The sequence below is a fragment of the Semicossyphus pulcher genome, unplaced genomic scaffold (assembly GCF_022749685.1).
Source record: "Semicossyphus pulcher isolate SPU_LCO1_2020_fin unplaced genomic scaffold, fSemPul1.0.p SCAF_1, whole genome shotgun sequence".
Lineage (NCBI taxonomy): Eukaryota > Metazoa > Chordata > Actinopteri > Labriformes > Labridae > Semicossyphus > Semicossyphus pulcher.
Window position 1 is genome coordinate 35,113,054 of NW_027211603.1, and position 21,710 is coordinate 35,134,763.

A 21,710-nucleotide genomic window follows, 5' to 3' on the forward strand; every position below is an offset into this window, starting at 1 on the left:
CCAAAACCTTCATGGCAGTCTGTACCAGGTGAGCCAACCTAGATTTCAATTTAACAGACAGACCACCGTACCACGTCGACATCCCGTACCTAATAATGCTCTCCAACACAGCCTGATAAAACATAGAACATTATCTTCTGGTCCACCCCAAACACTCGCAATCTGCGTAAAAAATACAGTCTTTGCTGTAAGCGAGAACACAAACTGTCCACATGAGTTTCCCAGCTAAACAGGTAATCTAGGTGGATGCCGAGATACCTGTAAGAGCTTACCTGATTGATTTCTTTGTCATGTATAAGTACTGGGGTATGATCACCAACTGACCCCGGGTCCACTACCATTTCCTTTGTTTTAATGACGTTAATTATTAGACGGTTGTCATCATACCACTGGACAAAAGTCTGCACCTCAGTTAGATATGGTGCTAGATCTTTGTCCCTGTGCAGCAAGCTGAGAATGGCAGTGTCTGAAAATGTAAGAATTGTATTCTCTGGGCAGCTGTTGGTGCAGTCATTAGTGTATAATGTGAAAAGGACAGGTGAACTAACACAGCCCTGAGGTGCACCTGTACTGATAGACCTGGAATCTGAGAGTGTGTTATTGACCCTGACATTCTGGATTCTGTTTGTTAAAAAGGAGTAAAACCACTTGATGATAAAAGGATTAACCGTCATCTGAGTTAATTTTCTAATCAGCAAGTGAGGCTGCAATGTGTTAAAAGCTGAACAAAAATCAATAAACAATATGCGTGCATAGGCCTTTGGGTCTTCAAGTTGCTTGAGAGTCAGGTGAATAATACTATTAATAGCATCATCTGTACACCGCCCCTGCCTGTAGGCAAATTGTAGTGGTTCCAAGTCAGGATTTACAGTTGTGTTCAAAATAATAGCAGTGTGTTTAAAAACGTGATTAAAGCTCAAAATCCTTATAATAGTTTTTATTTCCATGCATTGGGAACACTGCACATTATATTCTAAATCAAAACATGAAGAAAAATATATCAATTTTTAATTACTTAACAGAAAATGAAGAAAAATGAATATTGGGCTGTTCAAAAAAATAGCAGTGTCTGCATTTTTCTTTAAAAAATCAAATATTTACTGTATAAACTGATTTTTTTTTTTTAGGATTTAGCATTCCTGTGAATCACTAAACTAATATTTAGTTGTATAACCTCTGTTTCTGAGAACTGCTTCACATCTGTGTTGCATGGAGTCGACCAACTTCTGGCACCTGTGAACAGGTATTCCAGCCCAGGATGATTTGACAACATTCCACAATTCCTCTGCATTTCTTGGTTTTGCCTCAGAAACAGCATTTTTGATGTCACCCCACACGTTTTCTATCGGATTAAGGTGCGTGGATTGGGCTGGCCACAACATAAATTTAATTTTGTTGGTCTGGAACCAAGATGCTGCTCGTTTGGGGTCGTTTTGTTGAAACACCCATTTCAAGAGCATTTCCTCTTCAGCATAAGGTAACATGACCTCTTCAAGTATTTTGATATATGCAAACTGATCCATGATCCCTGGTGTGCGATAAATAGGGCCGAGACCATAGTAAGAGAAACATCCCCATATCATGATGCTTGCACCACCATGCTTCACTATCTTCAGAGTGTACTGTGGCTTGAATATCAGTGTTTGGGGGTCGTCTGACAAACTGTCTGCGGCCCTTGGACCCAAAAAGAACAATCTTACTTTCATCAGTCCACAAAATGTTTCTCCATTTCTCTTTAGGCCAGTTGATGTGTTCTTTGGCAAATTGTATCCTCTTCAGCACGTCTTTTTTTTAACAGTGGGACTTTGCGGGGGCTTCTTGCCGATAGATTAGCTTCACACAGGCGTCTTCTAATTGTCACAGTACTCACTGGTAACTTTAGATCTCCCTGGAGCTGATCATTGGCTGAGTCTTTGCCATTCTGGCTATTGTTCGATCCATTCGAATGGTAGTTTTCCGTTTTCTTCCACGTCTCTCTGGTTTTGCTTTCCATTTTAAAGCATTGGAGATCATTTTAGCCGAGCAGCCTATCATTTTCTGCACTTCTTTATACGTTTTCCCTTCTCCAATCAACATTTTAATCAAAGTATGCTGTTCTTCTGAACAATGCTTGGAACGACCCATTTTTCTACATATCATATCATGAATGTTGGGTCTGTTAGTTTTCTATGACTCTACTACACCTACTGGTAAATTGTTTGCCATGTAGTAATATAATTTCTACCAAAAACAGTGATTGATCTGGGTAGTCATATTGGACTGCTATTATTTTGAACACAACTGTACCTCAGTTTTCAGTATGCGGCAGTGGTGGTCTATTGCCCCTACGGCGCAGATGCCTCTGTATCCCCCCTTGCCTGCCTCTCTGTTGCTGTTGTACTTTGGGAGCCGGCCGTACTTTCACCTCCTCAGGCAGAGACGCCGCCGTATCCCCCCTCGCCTGCCTCTCCGTGGCTGTTGTACTTTGCGAGCCGGCCGTACTTTCACCTCCTCGGGCAGATCCACGGGTGGTATAGTCCCCCTGGAGTGGAGGGACAGCAGTGCGTCTCTGGTGTATGTAAGTGGCAGCTCACCTTCCATGTGTGGAAATGTTTGACACGTCCTCAGCCATTGCCAAATAATCAGTGCCAATAATAGTCCTTGAGCAAATAACGCCATGGTGCTCCTTACACACTTAACAGAGTCACAAGCAGCTAAAAAGGGACAAAAATAGACATTAAGACAGTAAAAAGAAAAACAGGGCAGAAGCAACGGCAGCACACGAGTCCGGGTCGCCAGCAGGAGTTACAGTCAAAAGTTAGTAAGTTTAAATCATGCATACTTACAAATTCAGTACCTACATACAGAATATAAAATGTGAACACTGCACATTTATAATAAAAATGAGATTATTGCACTTGTATGGGATAAAAAAATATTTTTATAGTATTGTACATTAGTTTGTAAATGGTGCCTTTAGTGCAGTGTTTAGTGAGGTGATGGCTAAAGGGTAAAAACTGTTCATGAGTCTGCTGGTGCGTGCTGATCTGTAGGGAGTAGGGCTGAACAATTAATTGAAATGTAATGGAAATTGCATTATGGCCAGCTGCAATTTTCAAATCGCAGGAGGCACAATATTTATTAAAGGTGAAATGTGTGTCAGAATACCATTTAAATTTAAATGTTGTGCTGCAGAGATGTTCTGGCCGACACATCATACACAGACGTAAGTATCAAATATCTTTGTTTGGTACAGAGATGCAGATCTATCAATCAATCAATCAATCAAATTTTAATTGTATAGCGCCAAATCATAACCAGAGTTATCTCGAGACACTTTACAAAAAGAGCAGGTCTAGACCGACTCTTTGTTATGTTTTTTAAAGAGAGGCCCAACATGAATCACATTGAGTAGCACATTCGGCACATTGGCAAGGAAAAACTTCCTTTTAACAGGCAGAAACCTCGAGCAGAACCAGACTCATGTTGAACAGCCATCTGCCTCGACTGGATGGGCCGAAAATGGGATAGAAGGAGATGCAGGATAGAGACAGGCAAAGAGAGCAACAACAACATATGTCCTTGTTACATGAACAACAACAGACACATACTTATGGTTACAATGCCAATAATAGTGGTAGACTAGTGTGAAGATTAGCAAAATAAATAAATAAATATATTAGTGAGAGAAGCAGAGTAATGATAAAGGCTGAGGTAATCGTAATTGTAACAGTTGAAGTCAACAGGTCTACTATTAGCATTAGCAGCAACAATAATGATACTATGGGGAAGACTGATGTTAGTAGTTGTTGCAGTCGAGCAGGTCCACAGCAGCAGGTGGTCTGCAGCAACGATCCCCAGGAACCTACAGGACAAGGGAGCACGAGAACTCCCGGGAAGATATATTGTTAGTAATGTTAATGGGACCAGAAGATACAGAGTTAATGAGCTGCATTAATATGACAGAGAGACAGAGAGAGAGAGCGAGAGAGAGTGGGAGAGAGACAGAGAGAGGGAGAGAGAGGGAGAGAGAGAAACACAGAGAGGGAGAGAGAGAGGAGCTTGGTGTGTCAGATCCCCCCGGCAGTCTAAACCTATAGCAGCATAACTATGGGCTAGTCCAAGCCTGAGCCAGCCCTAACTATAAGCTTTATCAAAGAGGAAAGTTTTAAGTCTACTCTTAAAAGAAGAGAGGGTGTCTGCCTCCCGGACCTTGACTGGTAAATTGTTCCAGAGGAGGGGGGCCTGATAATTGAAGGCTCTACCTCCCACACTACTCTTACAGACTTTAGGTACCACAAGCAGGCCTGCATCCTGGGAGTGCAATGTTCTAGAGGGGTAATAAAGGGACAATATGGCACTATGAGTTCTTTAAGATATGATGGTGCCTGACCATTAAGAGCTTTGTCAGAAAGAAGGAGAATTTTAAATTCTATTCTAGATTTTACAGGAAGCCAGTGCAGAGAGGCTAATACAGGAGAGATGTGATCTCTCTGCCTAGTTCTTGTCAGCACACGTGCTGCAGCATTTTGTACCAGCTGAAGAGTTTTTAGTGACTTATTAGGGCAGACAAGATGTGTCTGATTTTTGCTATGTTGCGGAGGTGAAAGAAGGCTGTCCTTGATATTTGTTTTATGTGGGAGATGAAGGACATATCCTGATCAAATAGAACTCCCAGATTCCTAACAGTAGTGCTGGATGCCAGGCTGATGCCATCTAGGGCAGCTATATCATTAGACAAAGAATCTCTAAGGTGTTTTGGCCCGAGCACAATAACTTCAGTTTTGTCTGAATTAAGTAGCAGAAAGTTTCTAGTCATCCAGATCTTTATGTCCTTAAGGCATGCTTCTATCTCATCTCAGATCTCATCCAGGGCAGGCAAATGTGCGTTTGTGATTTCCTTGGCTCACTTTTAAACTCATGATGATCATGAGACCTTGCTTTAGGCTACTCTTTTCATAGATGGTTGATTTTAAACTTTGTGTCAGTTGTTTGATCCTACTTGTGCCTGCAGTGACATGTAAAGATGAAAGCAGCAGCTCTGTGAGAGTAGTGACCCACTACTGTCAACATAAACATATTGATCTGTCTGTTTATCCGTCATCATCCATAATTTTATCATTAAGCAGCAGCATAAGCAAATGAGGTATAGCTGTCATTCCAAACTGCTGTCTGCTGCTGTGGATTTAAACCACATTTTTTACAAGAAAACACAGGGAATTTGCAGTCTGATAGAAATAGTAACTGTGCTTTCTGTGGTTGCTCTTAGAATGGACTTTGATGACGAAGACGGAGAGGGACCAAGCAAATTCTCAAGGTAAGACCACTGAAAGCAGATAGGGTTCATAGTACAGTACGCATGCATTTTACTAAAGTTGTTTTCATTAGAAAAAGTTATTTTTGAACAATTCAGTTAGCATTAAAAATATCCAGAAAAGTACAAATGTGTATTCGAGAACCCTCCAGATACTCTATGTTGGTGACATTTGTTGCATGGATACTTCATGATCAATTCTGGATTTTCCTCCATCAAAATGCAGTGGGCTGTTATGTATTCCCTTTGTTAAAGAGGGACTCAAGTCATTCTCTGTAGCTGCATCTCACCAATCCACTTTATTTTATCTCAACTTTTATGTTTTTCCCCTCATATTCTGTAGTATATTTGATGTAGGTGAAAGTGTAGGTTTATCACTACCTATGGTGAAGGTACTGGATTTCTTTATTTATAAAACCCTTTGTACACTGCGGTTCCGCCTCAGGGCCGTAGCAAAGCTCCGCCGTCATGCAGCCTTTGTGATTTTACATTGGACCAAGCAACGTCGGCTTTAAGCCACCACAGTATGTGTTTTTACATTGTGCTTCAGCGTTGCGGAAGCAAAGCGTTCACAAGGTTTAAACAAAAACCAGTGCATGCTTCAAATACACACACGGCGCTGTTCAGCCCTGCAGGTGCCGCTGTTTACACTGATGCTGTTTTGCGTCTGTTACACCTCTGTTACTACCTCTGATGCCAGCTCAAAGGCAGATAGACTTCGCCCCATCATTCCGCCTCCATGCATTCTACATAGGAGACAGAACGTAACAGAGGCGCAATAATCCCGCCTTGAACTGGCAGTATAAAAAGGGCTGAAGTTAAGATGAGTTGAGTGGTGACGGGTGGTTGCTTTCCTGAACACTGGAAATGCACTCTTTATAATGGACAGTAGCATTATCTAATTTGGCTTCATATCCAAAGCTTCGGAAAGCTTCATATCAGTTCCACTAAAAGGTTTGCCACTGTGCAAACACTATGTTGATCCCGTAAAAGAGATATATCACTGCTGTCTCCCTCTCTTAAGCTTGGAAGATTATTATCCCCAAAGATCTGAAAAAAAACCTGGAATATAACAAAAACATAGATCTGTTACCTGTCTGCATTTAGAGTAACACATATTACTTTTATCACTTCACTAGTTACAGCCATTGGCAGCCATTTTTTCCAGTTCCAGTGACTTTATAATTTTTTTTTATGTTACCTTCTCACCTTGAAACCATCCATTCTGATACATCAATGTCTGACTACCATTGCATGTGTTCACCATGGATAGTAAAGCTGCTAGATGGTGCTTTTCACTTGTGTATACGTAGGTTGTTTTACATGCCATGTCCTCTCTTCTTTGTAGGTATGATGAGGATCTGATTCCTGGTGGGGATAAGGAAAGATATGCCAGGTAGGCCTAGCGAGCTGGGGCCACAGAGGATTTTCCATTAACTCAGGGATCAGCAGTCTGTCCAAGCTGAAAACATAACACCTTTTCTGAACCAACAAAATAGACAAACAACAAGTGCTTAACAAATCACGACAGGGTATTTGAGACAAATAGTTAGGGTTGACGATCAGTATCAAAGTCTTTATCAGACATCTGTATGCTTTTTGTCTGTGTGTTTTATATCAGATATCTGGCAACAGAAAACAATTCCACTGTGGTCAGGAAGAAGTCTACTTAACAGGTGTACAGATATCAGAAGGACTGGGCGATAGAAATGATGATCGGTGAACATCACCGAAACTAAGCCCCTACTAACAATTGTATGGTTGCCTTTTGTGAGCAAACACATTTTCAAAATAGATTTAGCAGGGTTGCTTAAGTTGGCTAAACTCAGCAGATTATTTTTTGGTATCAGATTTGATTGTTTAAAAAAATTAAATAAAATGTCATACTCTGGCTGATACTATACCCCGAAGAAGATTGATGGTATATGTTGTTAGTCCTGTGAAAATCTGAGCACGACATCAAGCATGACTATAATCTTTTGTGCCATTTTAACCCATGGGAAATTAATGAGTTAATACATAAACACATTAAATATCATGTTGCTTGTTTTAAGTTGTAAAACATGAAAAAGGAACCCAAGTTACAAGGTCCCTAGCTGAAAAAAAAACACATTCCAGAGGCAAAGAGATTTTCCTATCTAATTTCGTTATATGTATGTAGATAGATTTTTTATTGTCAGTTCAATACATTCTGGGTTCTTTTCAGGAAATCAATTACCAGATAACTGCAAGCTAAGAGAATGTTAAATTTAACAGAAATTATTACAGGATTTATATCATGGTTTAAACTGATGTGGACTAATATTTCTGCAAATAAACCTGCAAAATCCCACAGAAGAAACCTGCTTATGTGGCTTGTAAATTATTTATTTTTGGCATGAAAATTGCCCCATATTATACAAGACAACCTATCATTCTAGCTTCAAAATTGCAGTCATTGCATCCTTCTCCAGTCAGTGTACTGTTATTTTTAAAGAGTGAGCAATTCCAATTCCATTTAGCCTAAACCAGATCATTGATTGCTGATTTATATTGACAAATCCTGAGCTAAAGCGTAGTCAAAAGACATGAGAAGCATGGAGAAAGATCATGGTCAGATGCATCTGTTAATCGTGTGTTCAAGTAAGGCTGGCTAAAGGTTCCTAGGTTGTACCATCTCCATCCTCTAACAGCACTTTTCCTTGTTATAGAGAGAATCACAGTGAAATTGAGCGACGCCGGCGCAACAAAATGACCCAATACATCACTGAGCTGTCAGACATGGTCCCTACCTGCAGCGCCCTGGCACGAAAACCTGATAAGTTGACCATCCTGCGTATGGCTGTCTCACACATGAAATCTATGAGGGGCACGGGAAACACGTCCACAGATGGGGCCTACAAGCCCTCCTTTCTCACTGAACAGGTACTGCAATGTCAGAGATGTAGATCTTTATCATAGAGCACACAATCTACAAATTGAATTACACAAATTTATTTGTGAAGTGTTTAGTTTAGATGGCCATCTCGACACATTAACATTTTCCATTGTGCTACTAAAACCTGACCAATGATCCGAGCATGTAAGGTTATTCTTAACATAAAAGTAAGAATTCCTTTAAAAGTGAAATTGTGCATATTTAAATCATGTTTAATACAAGAAGATTTAACTGTTCACAAAGTGCCCAATAGATAATGTTAATCTTCTCGTCAGCCACTTTCTTGTCCTTCAAAATGTGTCCTGTGAATAAGAATATTTCATCATTCACGAGTGTATGTAACACCTTTTCCCATGTGAAACACCCTTTTCCAAGGGATTTAAACTCTGAATAAATGACATCCATTACTTCAAAGATATAATAGCAGGGTTACTTAAGTAGCAGGTAACAGGTCTACAATTTTGACATCAGAGAAATGGAAAATGGATCCTCGGGCGGAAAGATGATTTTACAGAATGTTAAGAGACATAACCAAAATTGTCATGACTGTTAATGGAAGGCCTTAGCCAGTAAGTAATTCATAGATAGCCCACAGATATTCAAGCACTGTCCAGTGCCCATTACGCATACACTGAAAAATACAGCCCTGTGATCCAGCAGCAACAATAAGTTAATAAACATTTACACCCAACCTTTCTTTGATGGTTACTTTAATGAAAATAAAATCCTGTACGATCCTGACGACTGCGTGTCTGGAGATATAAATAGTTAATGAAGTACGCTGCTGTGCCTTGTGCTGAAATGTTAATTTTCGTTTCTGCTCAAAAACAGTCAATACATTAACAATAGGCTATGGGAACTTAACATTAGTTGGCCAGGCCTACACCAGTCCTTATTAAATGGACTGTACTTATATAGCGCTTTTCTAGTCTTTGCGACCACCCAAAGACGCTTTTACTCTACATGTCACATTCACCCATTCACAGACTGATGGCAGAGGCTGCTAAGTAAAGTGCCCAACTGTCAATCAGTTTTCACATTCATAATTTGGGGTTCCATGTCTTCAGTGTCAGTGTTCAGTGTCGAAGGAGCACTTTGACATATAGCCTGACGGAGCTGGGGATCAAACTTCATAATTTCCAAGTGAACGACGACCGACTCTACCACTGAGCCACAGACGCCCCATTATTATGTAGGAGACAATTTGTCCACTGGTTTTGTTGAAGAAATAGCAACTTGTCGACATGCAGGTGGTGAGCCTTAATTACTTTACAACAAATCAATCACAAAATTATGTGATATTAAATTCAGAGATTCTCTTAAAAATATCGCATTAAAATATAGCACTTAACAAGAACAGCGTACTTATTTTAACATGTTTTAGCAGAGCTTATTTGAAATCAACCTTCCATGATAAAGCAGACTAAAAACAGTACAAGTGGCGCAAGTCTGCAGGGGCCCAAGTATAGGGTGCTAATGTAGAACACAAAATACCATTCCCAGTGGAAAGTTAATAAGAATACATTGCACATCACATGTAGACTTACTCAGTCTGGATTAACCTCTTCCTAGATGCTTATTTCTTCCTTCTACAGTTTAATTGTACTCTCTTCTTCACCTTAATTCACGTTTTAATTCACAAACTACTTTAATCTGATAACTTTGCTTTGCTCCAGTTCCCCCAACACACCTGCACCTCTGCTCTCTGCACAGCTGCTGGCCCCGCCCCCTCTATCTGTCTCTCTGTCTGCTGTGTTAACTGTCTTCATCAGCAGTCTGTTTAATTAAGTCACAAAAGTTAAATATTTATCGCAATTAAGTTCTCACAGCACGTGAGCCGCGTGTGCACGAGGGAATTTATTAATGACGTAAACAATCGATCGTTACCGAATGACATCTGCTTTATAAACAGCGACAATCAATGCATTTACAATAGGGACATACGGACTTGCACAGTAGGAATGTTTACATTGCGTTACAGAATTTATTATATTATATATACAGTACTGTGCAAAAGTTTTAGGCAGGTGTGAAAAAATACTGTCAACTAAGAATGCTTTCAAAAATATAAATAATTGTTTATTTTCATCAATTTACAAATTGAGTGAGTGAAAAAAAGAAAAATCTAAATCACAGGTCATACACTATGGTAAGACTGAGCACAACAACAAGGTAGTTATACTGCATCAGCAAGGTCTCTCCCAGACAAAGATTTCAAAGCAGACTGGGGTTTCAAGACGTCCTATTCAAGCTCTTTTGAAGAAGCACAAAGAAACGGGCAACGTTGAGGATCGTAGACACAGTGGTCGGCCAAGGAAAGCAGCAGATGAAAAACACATCAAGCTTATTTCCCTTCGAAATGGGAAGATGTCCAGCAGTGCCATCAGATCAGAACTGGCAGAAACCAGTGGGACTCAGGTAAACCCATCTACTGTCCGGAGAAGTCTGGCCAGAAGTGGTCTTCATGGCAGAGTTGCAGCCAAAAAGCCATACCTCCGACATGGAAACAAGCCAAGCGACTCAACTATGCACGGAAACATAGGAACTGGGGTGCAGAGAAATGGCAGCAGGTGCTCTGGACTGATGAGTTAAAATGTGAAATATTTGGCTCTAGCAGAAGGCAGTTTGTTCGCCGAAGGGCTGGAGAGCAGTACAATAATGAGTGTCTGCAGGCAACAGTGAAGCATGGTGGAGGTTCCTTGCAAGTTTGGGGCTGCATTTCTGCAGATGGAGTTGGAGATTTGGTCAGGATTAATGGTGTCCTCACTGCTGAGAAATAGGCAGATACTTATCCATCATGCAATACCATCAGGGAGGCGTATGATTGGCCCCAAAATAATTTTGCAGCAGGACAACGACCCCAAACACACAGCCAATGTCATTAAGAACTATCTTCAGCATAAAGAAGAACAACAAGTCCTGGAAGTGACGGTATGGCCCCCATAGAGCTCTGATCTCAACATCATCGAGTCTGTCTGGGATTACATGAAGAGACAGAAGGATTTGAGGAAGCCTACATCCACAGAAGATCTGTGGTTAGTTCTCCAAGATGTTTGGAACAACCTATCAGCCGAGTTCCTTCAAAAACTGTGTGCAAGTGTACCCAGAAGAATTGGTGCTGTTTTGAAGGCAAAGGGTGGTCACACCAAATGTTGATTTGATTTAGATTTCTCTTCCGTTCATTCACTGCATTTTGTAAATTGACGAACAATTATTATTAATATTTTTGAAAGCATTCTTAGTTTACAGCATTTTTTCACATCTGCCTAAAACTTGAATAGTACTGTATATAATAAAATAATGATAAATAGTGGCAAGTGATGGCAAATAATGAAAAGTGATGGCAAGTGGAAGGATTTACACTGCTACACATGTTCATGTACCTTTCTGCTCCCTGTAGGAATTAAAGCATCTGATCCTGGAGGCAGCGGACGGCTTTCTATTTGTGGTTGCTGCAGAGACAGGACGGGTGATCTATGTGTCAGACTCAGTGACACCTGTGCTAAACCATCCGCAGTCAGAGTGGTTTGGCAGCACTCTGTATGAACAGGTTCACCCTGATGATGTGGAAAAGCTGAGGGAACAGCTCAGCACTTCAGAAAACTCCATGACAGGTACAGGAAATGCTTCGTTCTGTACTGCTACTAAATTTGTTTCTTTCTTTTCTGTTTTTATTTATAATTTGTTTGTAAATATCAATTGAGCACCTCCAAAGTCTTATAAAAGGTCTAAACCTTGTGTCAAGGACACAAAAGCGTACATATCATTAAATATAATAATACAAGGGGAATATGCAGACAGTAACAGAGAAAATGAACAATCAATTAAAAAAAAGGGGCCCTAAGATAGTTCCCATTTATGCTGGCATTTTAAATTATTATTATGAAGCATGGTGGAGTGGGTGTCTTCCAGTCTTTGAGAATGATTTTTTTTGCTAATATGCTAATATGCCCATCATGACTGTGAATACAGGAAAGTGTAGTCCTCTATAATTTATCAGGCAATACAGCGTTGATTTCCCTTTCCCAAGCCTTCTTAATACAGTTGATAGAACCTTCAGAGAGTTTCTGAGAACAAAACTTTGAGTTACTGATTTAATAGCAGGTGCAAAATTGGTGTGAAAGGTGGACAGTGTGGCATATGGTTTTATTACGGACATAAGCTCCAATTTTAGCAGAATTGTGTAATTCATTGTCTGGAGAACCGCATTGCCAGTATGCCAATGCCCTAGCATTAGCTGCCCCATAGTAATCTATAAATACTGCGAGACCAAGACCACCATCCAGAGTGGGCCTGAATGTTTTTTTGATAGTCTGTGTTTTTTATATCCCCCCAAAAATTCTAAAACAATTGTCTCTAGCCAAGATCGTAGTTTTCATTGTAACATTTGTGGGGACAACAACTTTTAAAATGTATTTCATTTTAAGATTTAAAATATGATCATTCATGTCATTATATCTCCTAGTAGATTAGTTGACAGTGAGTACAGAGTTATTTCTCTGCTTCATCTGAACTCTCCCTGCCTTATGAAGGAATTATGAATTCACAGACAAATTATGATTGTTTAATCACTGCTTGAAGCTGAAAAGAAGAAATTGCTTTAGTATATGAACTCCAGTCTCTGTTTCTTTATCGCCACCTCAGTAATTGGTATTTGTAGCATGTAGTATGCATAAACGGATCTTTTGATACAGCACGCTTTGATGATGAGCTTTTTTCATTTCAAATGTCCCATTGTAACCAAAGACATTCGGACAGTGATATTGATAATATATATTAACTGCACTCTCTCAGAGTGTGAGTGAGAGTGAGAGAGAGAATGAGAGAGATAGATAGAGAGAGAGCGAGAACATGGTTATGGACAGTGCAGATCTGGCGCAAATAGTGGTCAATTGAGCATGGGCCGTGTTGTCATGTTGCCATGCTGTATAAATTTTACACACAGTTTAGTGAAATCTATGAACTGAACTCTGGAGTCCTTGTTTACAGTGACAGACAGAGTGATGGCTGTCTCATGCACGACTCCTCCGCAGGTTGAAAGTGAAACAGTTACGCCACTTTTTTTTTTACACTTTTTACACTGTAACGCAGCTTCATTTCTTTACGAGCCCACAACAGCAGCTGTCCAGATATGATAATCCTTGTCATGTGTAACGGCTCCAGGCCGTCTCCACAAGTGAAAATAGTGAGTTCTTTGCAGATGGTAATAATGCAAACAATGCTGGAGCACAGAGACGCTGTTTGGGCGTAAAAGACCATTGCAATCCTTTGTGAATTAGGCCCTTGGTGTTTTGAGGGACTCACATCTGAGCTTCAGAAGCCACATCTAGTCAAAAACTAAATAAGCATTTCATTATCTCAAAGAATTAAAATAAGCAAAGGTCTCATATCTCCACTTTGATAGATTGAGAGAAATTTATGAATGCATTTATTTCTAGCAGGGTTAGCTGCTGTAATGGTCTCTTGTCACACAATCGGGACTGAAGAGACTGGCTAGTTCGGTGACACAGTCTCAGAGCACTTTTGTCAGGCCCAGTTGCCTTTTCTTGAACCGGGTAGCCAGTGTGTTAAATTTATGTATGCATTTATTTCTAGCAGGGTTAGCTGCTGTAATGGTCTCTTGTCAGGTCTGCCCAAAAAGACAACCAAACAAATTTGGCTCATTAATAACACTGCTGCCAGAGTTCTTACCAGAACCAACAGAATTGAGACACATCACACCTGATGATTAATGTTTGCACTTCCAATTATTCCAATTATATATAGAATAGATAAGAGTATCACAATATCAGAATTTAAAACTTTGATACGATACGAATAAAAATCAAACAACACGGATACCTCTCCAAAAAGAGTCCTGAGTACAGTTAAAAAAAATAAGGGCACACAGGGCTGATACAGATAAAGTCATGGAACGGATTTGACGTATGACAGGTATAATCAGTAGGATTTTCCTCTTTCTGTCTCCTCTGTTTCCGTCTGAAGCTGATGCTAAGGTAACTGGTGGATCTTTATGGGAACACAGGAAAATGCTTGTTCCCCCACTTCCTCTATGTCATTTTACCACTTTTTTCTAAAGTTATAGCATTTTTTGATACTCAAAAACATAAAAATCAGAGACTGTACCATTTTAAAACACGGAATTGAAAAGTATGGAAGTGTTGATACTTATATTTCAAAGGTTTGCTGCTAGTTAATATATCACTCAATAATCAATCAAATTTTATTTGTATAGCACCAAATCATAACCAAAGTTGTCTCAAGAGCAGGTCTAGACCGTGCGTACTCTTTGTTATATTATTTAGAGAGAGACCCAACATAAATTACCATGGGCAGCTCTTAGCAACATTTGGCAGCAGTACCAGAAAAACGTCCTTTTTAACAACAACAGATAACAAGATTGTAAACCTAGTATGGCTCGTAGATCCTTAGGAAGTAGTCAGTTAGAAGCGCAACCTTGAATCATAACTAACCCTTTAAAATTGCAAATTTCAGTTAAAGGCTCTGTTTTTCACCAGTGCCTTAAAAGCTTTCCAAACTGCACTTTAACTTGATCCGTGTTGCAGAGTGGCTCCTTTCAAGGCAATAGTGTTGGCCTCGGGCAGTGACAGGCATGGCTTGGGTGTAAGCTCCTAGTGGTTTGACCTGGGACACAAACGAATGGTAGCACAGTTTTGAGGTCTGCTGGAGTGGGAATTTTGCAAAGAACAGTTGAGGCATTCATTTTTCTTTGATTACTTGAGATATTTGGCTGACCGCCGGGGTCAGCCCTACACATGGGTCTGTATGTGACTGACTGAGTGAAGGTACTTTCAGAGCCATCGAGACAGAGAGAGTTGAAACATCACAATGGCGGATCATGGAGCATATTGGAGCATGTTGGACCTCCACTGATGCGACTCTCTTTCAACATGGCTCTGAAAACTTTGTTCAGGGGAGTAGGCGGGGCTGCTCCTCTGCTGCCCGTCTGCGTGCATGGCTGTCCTCACCTACAGTACGTCCGCAGCGTGCATATCATCCAGGGGGACTTTTGGGTTTTTGACTTTTTGTTTTAAATGTTTCCGTGGGTTGGTCTTGACAGAAAACGATCTTATTTACATTAGAAACAGTACCTCAATTAGCATACAGCGAAAAAACAACCGTATTAGCCGAGATGAAGAGACGGAGAGCAAGTGAGGGGGAGAGCATATAATCCCGTTGTTGTACATAAACAGCCTATCCTATCACTTCAACGATGACGGCACTTTGATGGATTTATTTTCCCTTTGACTTTCTTAGCAATTTTCCATTGTTTGGGAAACATGTCATCAGAGAGACCAGAATCAGGACTGAAGAGACTGGCTAGTTCGGTGACACAGTCTCAGAGCACTTTTTTCAGGCCCAGTTTCCTTTTGTTGAACCAGGTAGCCGGGCTTGTGGTTGGGGCTGCACGATATTGAGAAAACTTTGTGATACACTTTTTAATTGCTATATATATTAAGATATATAAAATGTAGGATTTGATACCAGATACATGCAGTGTGTTATTCATATGCAGATATACAATTAACAATATTTTTTATTCTTTAGGTAAGTTTTTTTTTCTTGATGTGATGATTAATGATTTATTAATTATATATCATTTACATTTTAATAATGTTCAAATGGATGTCTAATCTGACAGCCCCCTTACACTACCCAGCTCACGATCTTCTACTGCTAGTTTTCACTCAAAAATACGCTGTACTTAAGATAGAGCTGTAGCCACTACATGGATATCTTCCTGGCTCCTTTATCAGTATAAGTAGTCACAGCACCATTATGAGGTGCTGCTGATAAAGGGACTCTAACTCAATTTCCTTGAGTAACCAAATGGAAACTGTCTGTGACAGAAGATTTTTCATGGTAAATGAGAACCTGTTAAGCTTTGCTTTTTCATAAAGCAACAAAAAGTAGCAGCATGACGTTCTTCCGTTAATTTGCTTGACATCACATGTCCTGAAATGAGACTATGACACATGCGTACATTGCGATGGCAATGCTTAAACAATATATATTGTGGCTGTGCTGGTGTGTTTGATAATCTCCATGTCTCTGCAAAGTTCTTCCAGAAAATGTTGGCCTTTTTACTAGCTGTAGTAATGGGAATGCCATAACCTTCAATGACAGGGATGTCCTCATTTCTCATAGAAAGTGAATTTACAGTACCATTTTTGGGAGCTAATTAAGTTGTCTTCTTGATTCCAGAAACTTTTGTTCAGCATCTGGGCTGTGTACAGGGCTGGACTGGCCATCTGGCATACCAAGCATTTTCTGATAGTCCGACTCATTTTGGAGTTGGCATATTGAATTTATATTAATAAAACGACCAGCCCAATAAGAAAAGCAGTTGTACATAGATTCTGACACTAGGCTGACCCACTCACGTGTCTTACAGGGCTACCCCCCTGGTCCGCTCGTCTCCTCTTCTCTGTGGATGACGGAGTGTGTAGTAGTGCTGGGTTTAAAAAATCGTTTTTCAAATCAACTCATTTGAATGACGCAATATCAAATAATGAATCGAGAGATCGATCTTTGAAAATATGTCTAAAAACGGTCTTGTGGCTGATGACTCACGTTTCTGAGCACTCCTGACATCAGTGATTGGGTTGTAAGGGAGTGAAGAGAAGCTGCAGGGTTAAAAATGACAAGAAACTATATGTGGACAGCGTGAAATGCACTAACATTAGTGATTTGTTTGCAAGAACTGTTGTACTTTCTTCAGTAGTACCCAGCACACTGTCATGCAGAAACAGGTGAACAGAGGAGAGTGTGGTGTGCAAGTGGTGAAGAAGTACTCAGACCCTTGACTTAAGTAAAAATACTCCAAGACAAGTCCTGCATTCAAATCCATACTTAAGTGTAAGTGTAGTATAAGTACAACTAATAATAATAATGATACATTACATAATGATACATACACTTTAATTATTAAAAACAACTAAAGAAACAAAATAAGAACAGAAAAAAGAAACACAAAAAGTGAGCTATGAAAGTGGAACTATGAGAAAAAAAATCGGCATCAGAGGTTAAAAGCGGTTCTAAAAAGGTGGGTCTTGATCAGAGATTTGAGGGAAGTCAGGTCGGTGCAGTCTCGGATGTGTTGGGGTAGAGAGTTCCAGAAGGAGGGGACAGCTATGGAGAAAGCTTTGTCACCCCCGGTTCGGTGCTTGGTTCTGAGTGGCAGAGAGAGGAGGTTTGCATCAGAGGAGCGGAGGCTGCGGGAGGGAGCTCGGCGTTGGAGCAGGTCTGTAAGGTATGAAGGGGCCTTGTAATGGAGGGCTTTGTGGGTGAGAAGGACTTTTGAACTGGATGCGTTGTGGAACAGGGAGCCAGTGGAGTTGCTGGAGGACAGGGGTGATGTGTTCAGGGGAGCGGGAGTGGGTGAGGAGGCAGGCAGCAGAGTTCTGAATGTGTTGGAGTTTATTGAGGACTTTGGAGGATGAACCATAAAGGATGCTGTTGCAGTCGTCAATTCTGGATGTGATGAAGGCATGGATCATGGAGTTTCAGCAGCAGGGAAAGAGAGTGATGAGCGGAGACGAGCAATGTTTTTGAGGAAGAAAAAAAGCAGTCCTGGTGATTTGATTAGTGTGTTGTTCAAAGCTGAAGTTACTGTTGAAAATGACTCCAAGGTTGTGGATGTGTGGTGATGGGGACACAATGGAATTGTCCATGGTTAGGCAGACGTCGTGGGTGGTTTTAGTGAGGGATTTGGGGTCGATGATTATTATGTCAGATTTATCACAGTTGAGTTGGAGGAAGTGAGCTTGCATCCATGTTTTTTTATTTCGGTGAGGCAGTCAGAATGGCCGAGTTGCTGTGGTGATGGATTTGGTGGAGATGTAAATCTGGATGTCTTTGGCATAGCGAGTGTTTAAATATTTTCATCAAAATTAAGTTAAAGTACTTTAAGTATTGTAAGTAGTGAAACAGTTAAATGTCATGTCAGTGTTTTACTATTATAGCTGATGTTTTTGGGATAAATATTATTGCTGAATTATTGAGAATGTTGTATTTAACTGCAGAGTACAGTTGCTGCCCTACGAGTACAATCGAGTACTACGAGTACGATCTACAATATAGAATATATGATATTTAGTTATTGACAATAGATGACTATTGACATACTAATAACAAAGAGGAATATGGAATGTGTTTCTCTTCAAATAACTTAACAAAGAGTCGGTCTAGACCTGCTCTTTCTGTAAAGTGTCTCGAGATAACCCTGGTTATGATTTGGCGCTATACAAATAAAATTTGATTGATTGATTGATAAATGACTGAGGCAAATTTTTGAACCTGCCTTTGTGACTTAAGCAATTTTAAACCTTAAACTGTGTCAACAATAAAGCATAACTAACAAACTAACTAAACATAATGCCTTTGAGGCATGTGCGTCTCCTCACTTCTCCCTCCTGCTCTTCTTTGCTGGGTTCTTGACTGATGCCTATTAATGTGGCAAGTTGTCAAAGAAGTGATGACACTCGACGGGCATGACGTGTTTCATTGACTGGAGGTCCTGGAACTTTCTCTACTTGATTGGCAGAGCAAATGGAAACATTCTTATCCATGCTATCGGCTATCGGCAATGATTTGGGCACGAGGGACGTTATTAATGACGTAGCAATCAAAACAATCGATCGTTACCAAATGACATCATATTTTATAAGCTTTATAAACCACGACAATCAATGTATTCGCAGTAGGGACATACGGAGTTGGATAGACAATATCTCCTCATTTCAGTATGATATCGTGCAGTTCGCTGGAGGAAGATCGCCAGGGAGCTGAAAGTTTGATACTGAGCGCACAGCTGATAGAGGCACGTGGATTGTTTACATTGTATTATAGAACTGCACATGTATGCCAATGTCAGCGATGCGGTCCTTTGTAACAGTTATAGTTATAGTTATACACATAATTTCTAGCTGTTCGATTACAATACGGTATATTCAAATGTCTCTTAATTAGATCATGTAACGTGGAAAAAATGAGACAAAAACTGTAGATGAAATATTGTTTGAAAAGACAGAAAAGAGTTAACGGAAAGCCTATCACTTGTAACAGCCACAGATTCTGGAGCCTTTCCACTCTTTGCTGAATGCTAGCTTCATGGACTTGCCTATATTATAGTAAACCTCATCACTTACCAATAGGGGACGAGCCCTGAATCATGGAAATAACTTCAGTGGCTAGGTGGATTTTCGATCTTCTTGAAGCAGCCACCATCTTGAAAAGCTTGTAAAATTGAATCGCATGATCTGTTCAACTGAGGATGTAGGCGATTTTACCAGAGGTGGCCAGCATCATGAGAAGACGATTTAGGCAAAAAGATCATTTTTGTCAAAAAATAACTTAGGCCATTATTTTAGGAAGGTGACGATATATCTCTTAAAGGTCAACTTGATTAGCTCGAAAAGAGGAGATATTATCAGCATATGAAGGAACACTTAATCCTTCATTTTTGGGTAAACAAAGTCAAAGTCAACATATCAGGGCCTGGTTGTTCAAACGATTTAATCTGGATAAGAATTATCTGGATTTGCAAATCCCTCTTTGTTCTATCCAGGATCAGGTATTCCGGCTTACTTTTATCCCGTTTGTTAGGGTTAGGGTTAGATGGTACTGGATTACCAGTGCTTTGAATAGGACTTCATACTAAATACTTTGTCCACAGGGGGGCGCCAAAATCCACACAAAATAAAAAAGATCCTGACAGTTGCTTTTATTTGAATATTTTCTGTTTGATATTAAAGCTAAGGCAAAATATTTTATGGGGCGAAATCTCCCAATCATTAGCATCCTTTAGGTGGCATGACTCTTGCCTGCTTAAACACCTACCTCCTTACATTTCTCCCCGTCCGTGAATCCGGGCTGTCTGTCAAGTAGTCAGAAATCCAGGAGGTGAGGGATGAGTCCCCACCCATCGCCTGCAGCTTCTCCCTCAGTAGTTGTGGCCGGATGGTTTTGAATGCACTGGAAAAATCCAAGGTGATTCTCACAGTGCAGCCGGTCCCCTCCAGATGTGAGTGAGCGCGCTGCAGCAGGTAGATGATGGCACTGTCCACCCCCAGGTGTGGCTGGTAGGCAAACTGCAGAGGGTCCAGAGAGGATTTCAGTCAGTCTGAACGGAGACAAAACCAGCCTCTCCAGCGCCTTCATCACATGTGATGTGAGAGCCACTGGTCGATAGTCTTTGAGGTTGAGGTTAGGTTCCACAGCACATGTATTCTCTCCTGGTTTAGACTCAGCTGGCTGGCACATGTCTTCAGAACCCTTGGGCTGATACCGTTGAGGTCTAGAGCCTTGCCTGGATGGGGCAGTGGGGGTGTGTGGAAGTCAGCGGGTGTGAGGGTGTTGTCTGTGGTGGAGAAGGCAGCTGCTGGCTGTGAGCTTAACCTATTCTTCAACGCCCTATATATATACAATTGTTATTAGAATTGTATAATTAATAATTGTATATAATGGTTTACTGTTTCTATGTAAGTTAGATGATCCTGGTAATGACATAAAATATTGAATGAGTACTATTGCAATTTTCCCTGGGTCAAACCGTAGATTGGCTGGACTATAGTGGTCACTAGAGGGCAATGTTGTCTTGTTCCATCTCTTCTTCTTCACAGTCGTATGGAGGCTTTACCACATCTCAGTGGAGCCTCTGAATTTGTATTTGTGTCTGTCAGTCTTTCCATTTGAACCACTGAACCACACTGAATATCCACCGGTGCCAATCTATGTAACACAATATCCTCCATGTAGAGCTGTGACAAATGAAAATATACACACAAGCATGCACACATACAAAAGCAAATACAAGCAAATAGCCTTTGAAGTCCCAGTACTTCTTAGTTAAGTTTCATTCTGTGGAACTAAAGCAGTATATTTTGGAGACTGTTTTTCCTTCTGCTGCCTCCATTTCAAGCTTGCTGTGTGCCTTTTGCAGGAATGCATGTTTTTCCAGTGGCGAATTATATGTGATCCATACATTCATTTGGCTAGTACTTGAGATTTGCTTATACTTTTAAACTTTTTTTGAACTCAAAATAACCCTCTGTTCCTTGTGGAAAAAGTATATGAAATACAGTTAACAGAAATTACAAATGTTTTCGTCCAAAACAGCTTTAGATACAGTTTCATATGTTCTTAAAGATGTTCTGATCGGGACAATTCTGATGTATGATGACATTTTGAGTTAATATTGCCCTGGCATGTGTCCCATAAGCTTAATACAACTTTATTTATGAGCTACCAGTTATTAACTTTCACCTGATATATTTTTATAGTATTGCTAGTTGAATAACTAAATTTCCTTTGGAACAAGAAAATTGATAAACATGATCATGGAGCCAGACAACTGGAGACATACAGTATATGCTGTTGTGACTTTGATCCTCCAAACTACTATGGTGTCACTTTGTAAGAGGAGTTAGAGAAAATGAATTGATCTCAGACTTGCAATCCCAGAGGGTAGGGCTGAAC

General features: G+C 40.3%; 1 protein-coding gene across 1 annotated transcript in view; it reads left to right on the plus strand.

The window, feature by feature from the left end:
* Positions 1 to 21,710, plus strand: part of arnt2 (aryl-hydrocarbon receptor nuclear translocator 2) — a 100,704-nt gene that overhangs the window by 29,711 nt on the left and 49,283 nt on the right. The window contains exons 3-5 of the mRNA XM_069670654.1: positions 5,249 to 5,296; positions 7,984 to 8,197; positions 11,611 to 11,824. Of these exons, the coding sequence (XP_069526755.1) occupies positions 5,249 to 5,296; positions 7,984 to 8,197; positions 11,611 to 11,824 (476 nt within the window). The remainder of the gene's footprint in view (positions 1 to 5,248; positions 5,297 to 7,983; positions 8,198 to 11,610; positions 11,825 to 21,710) is intronic.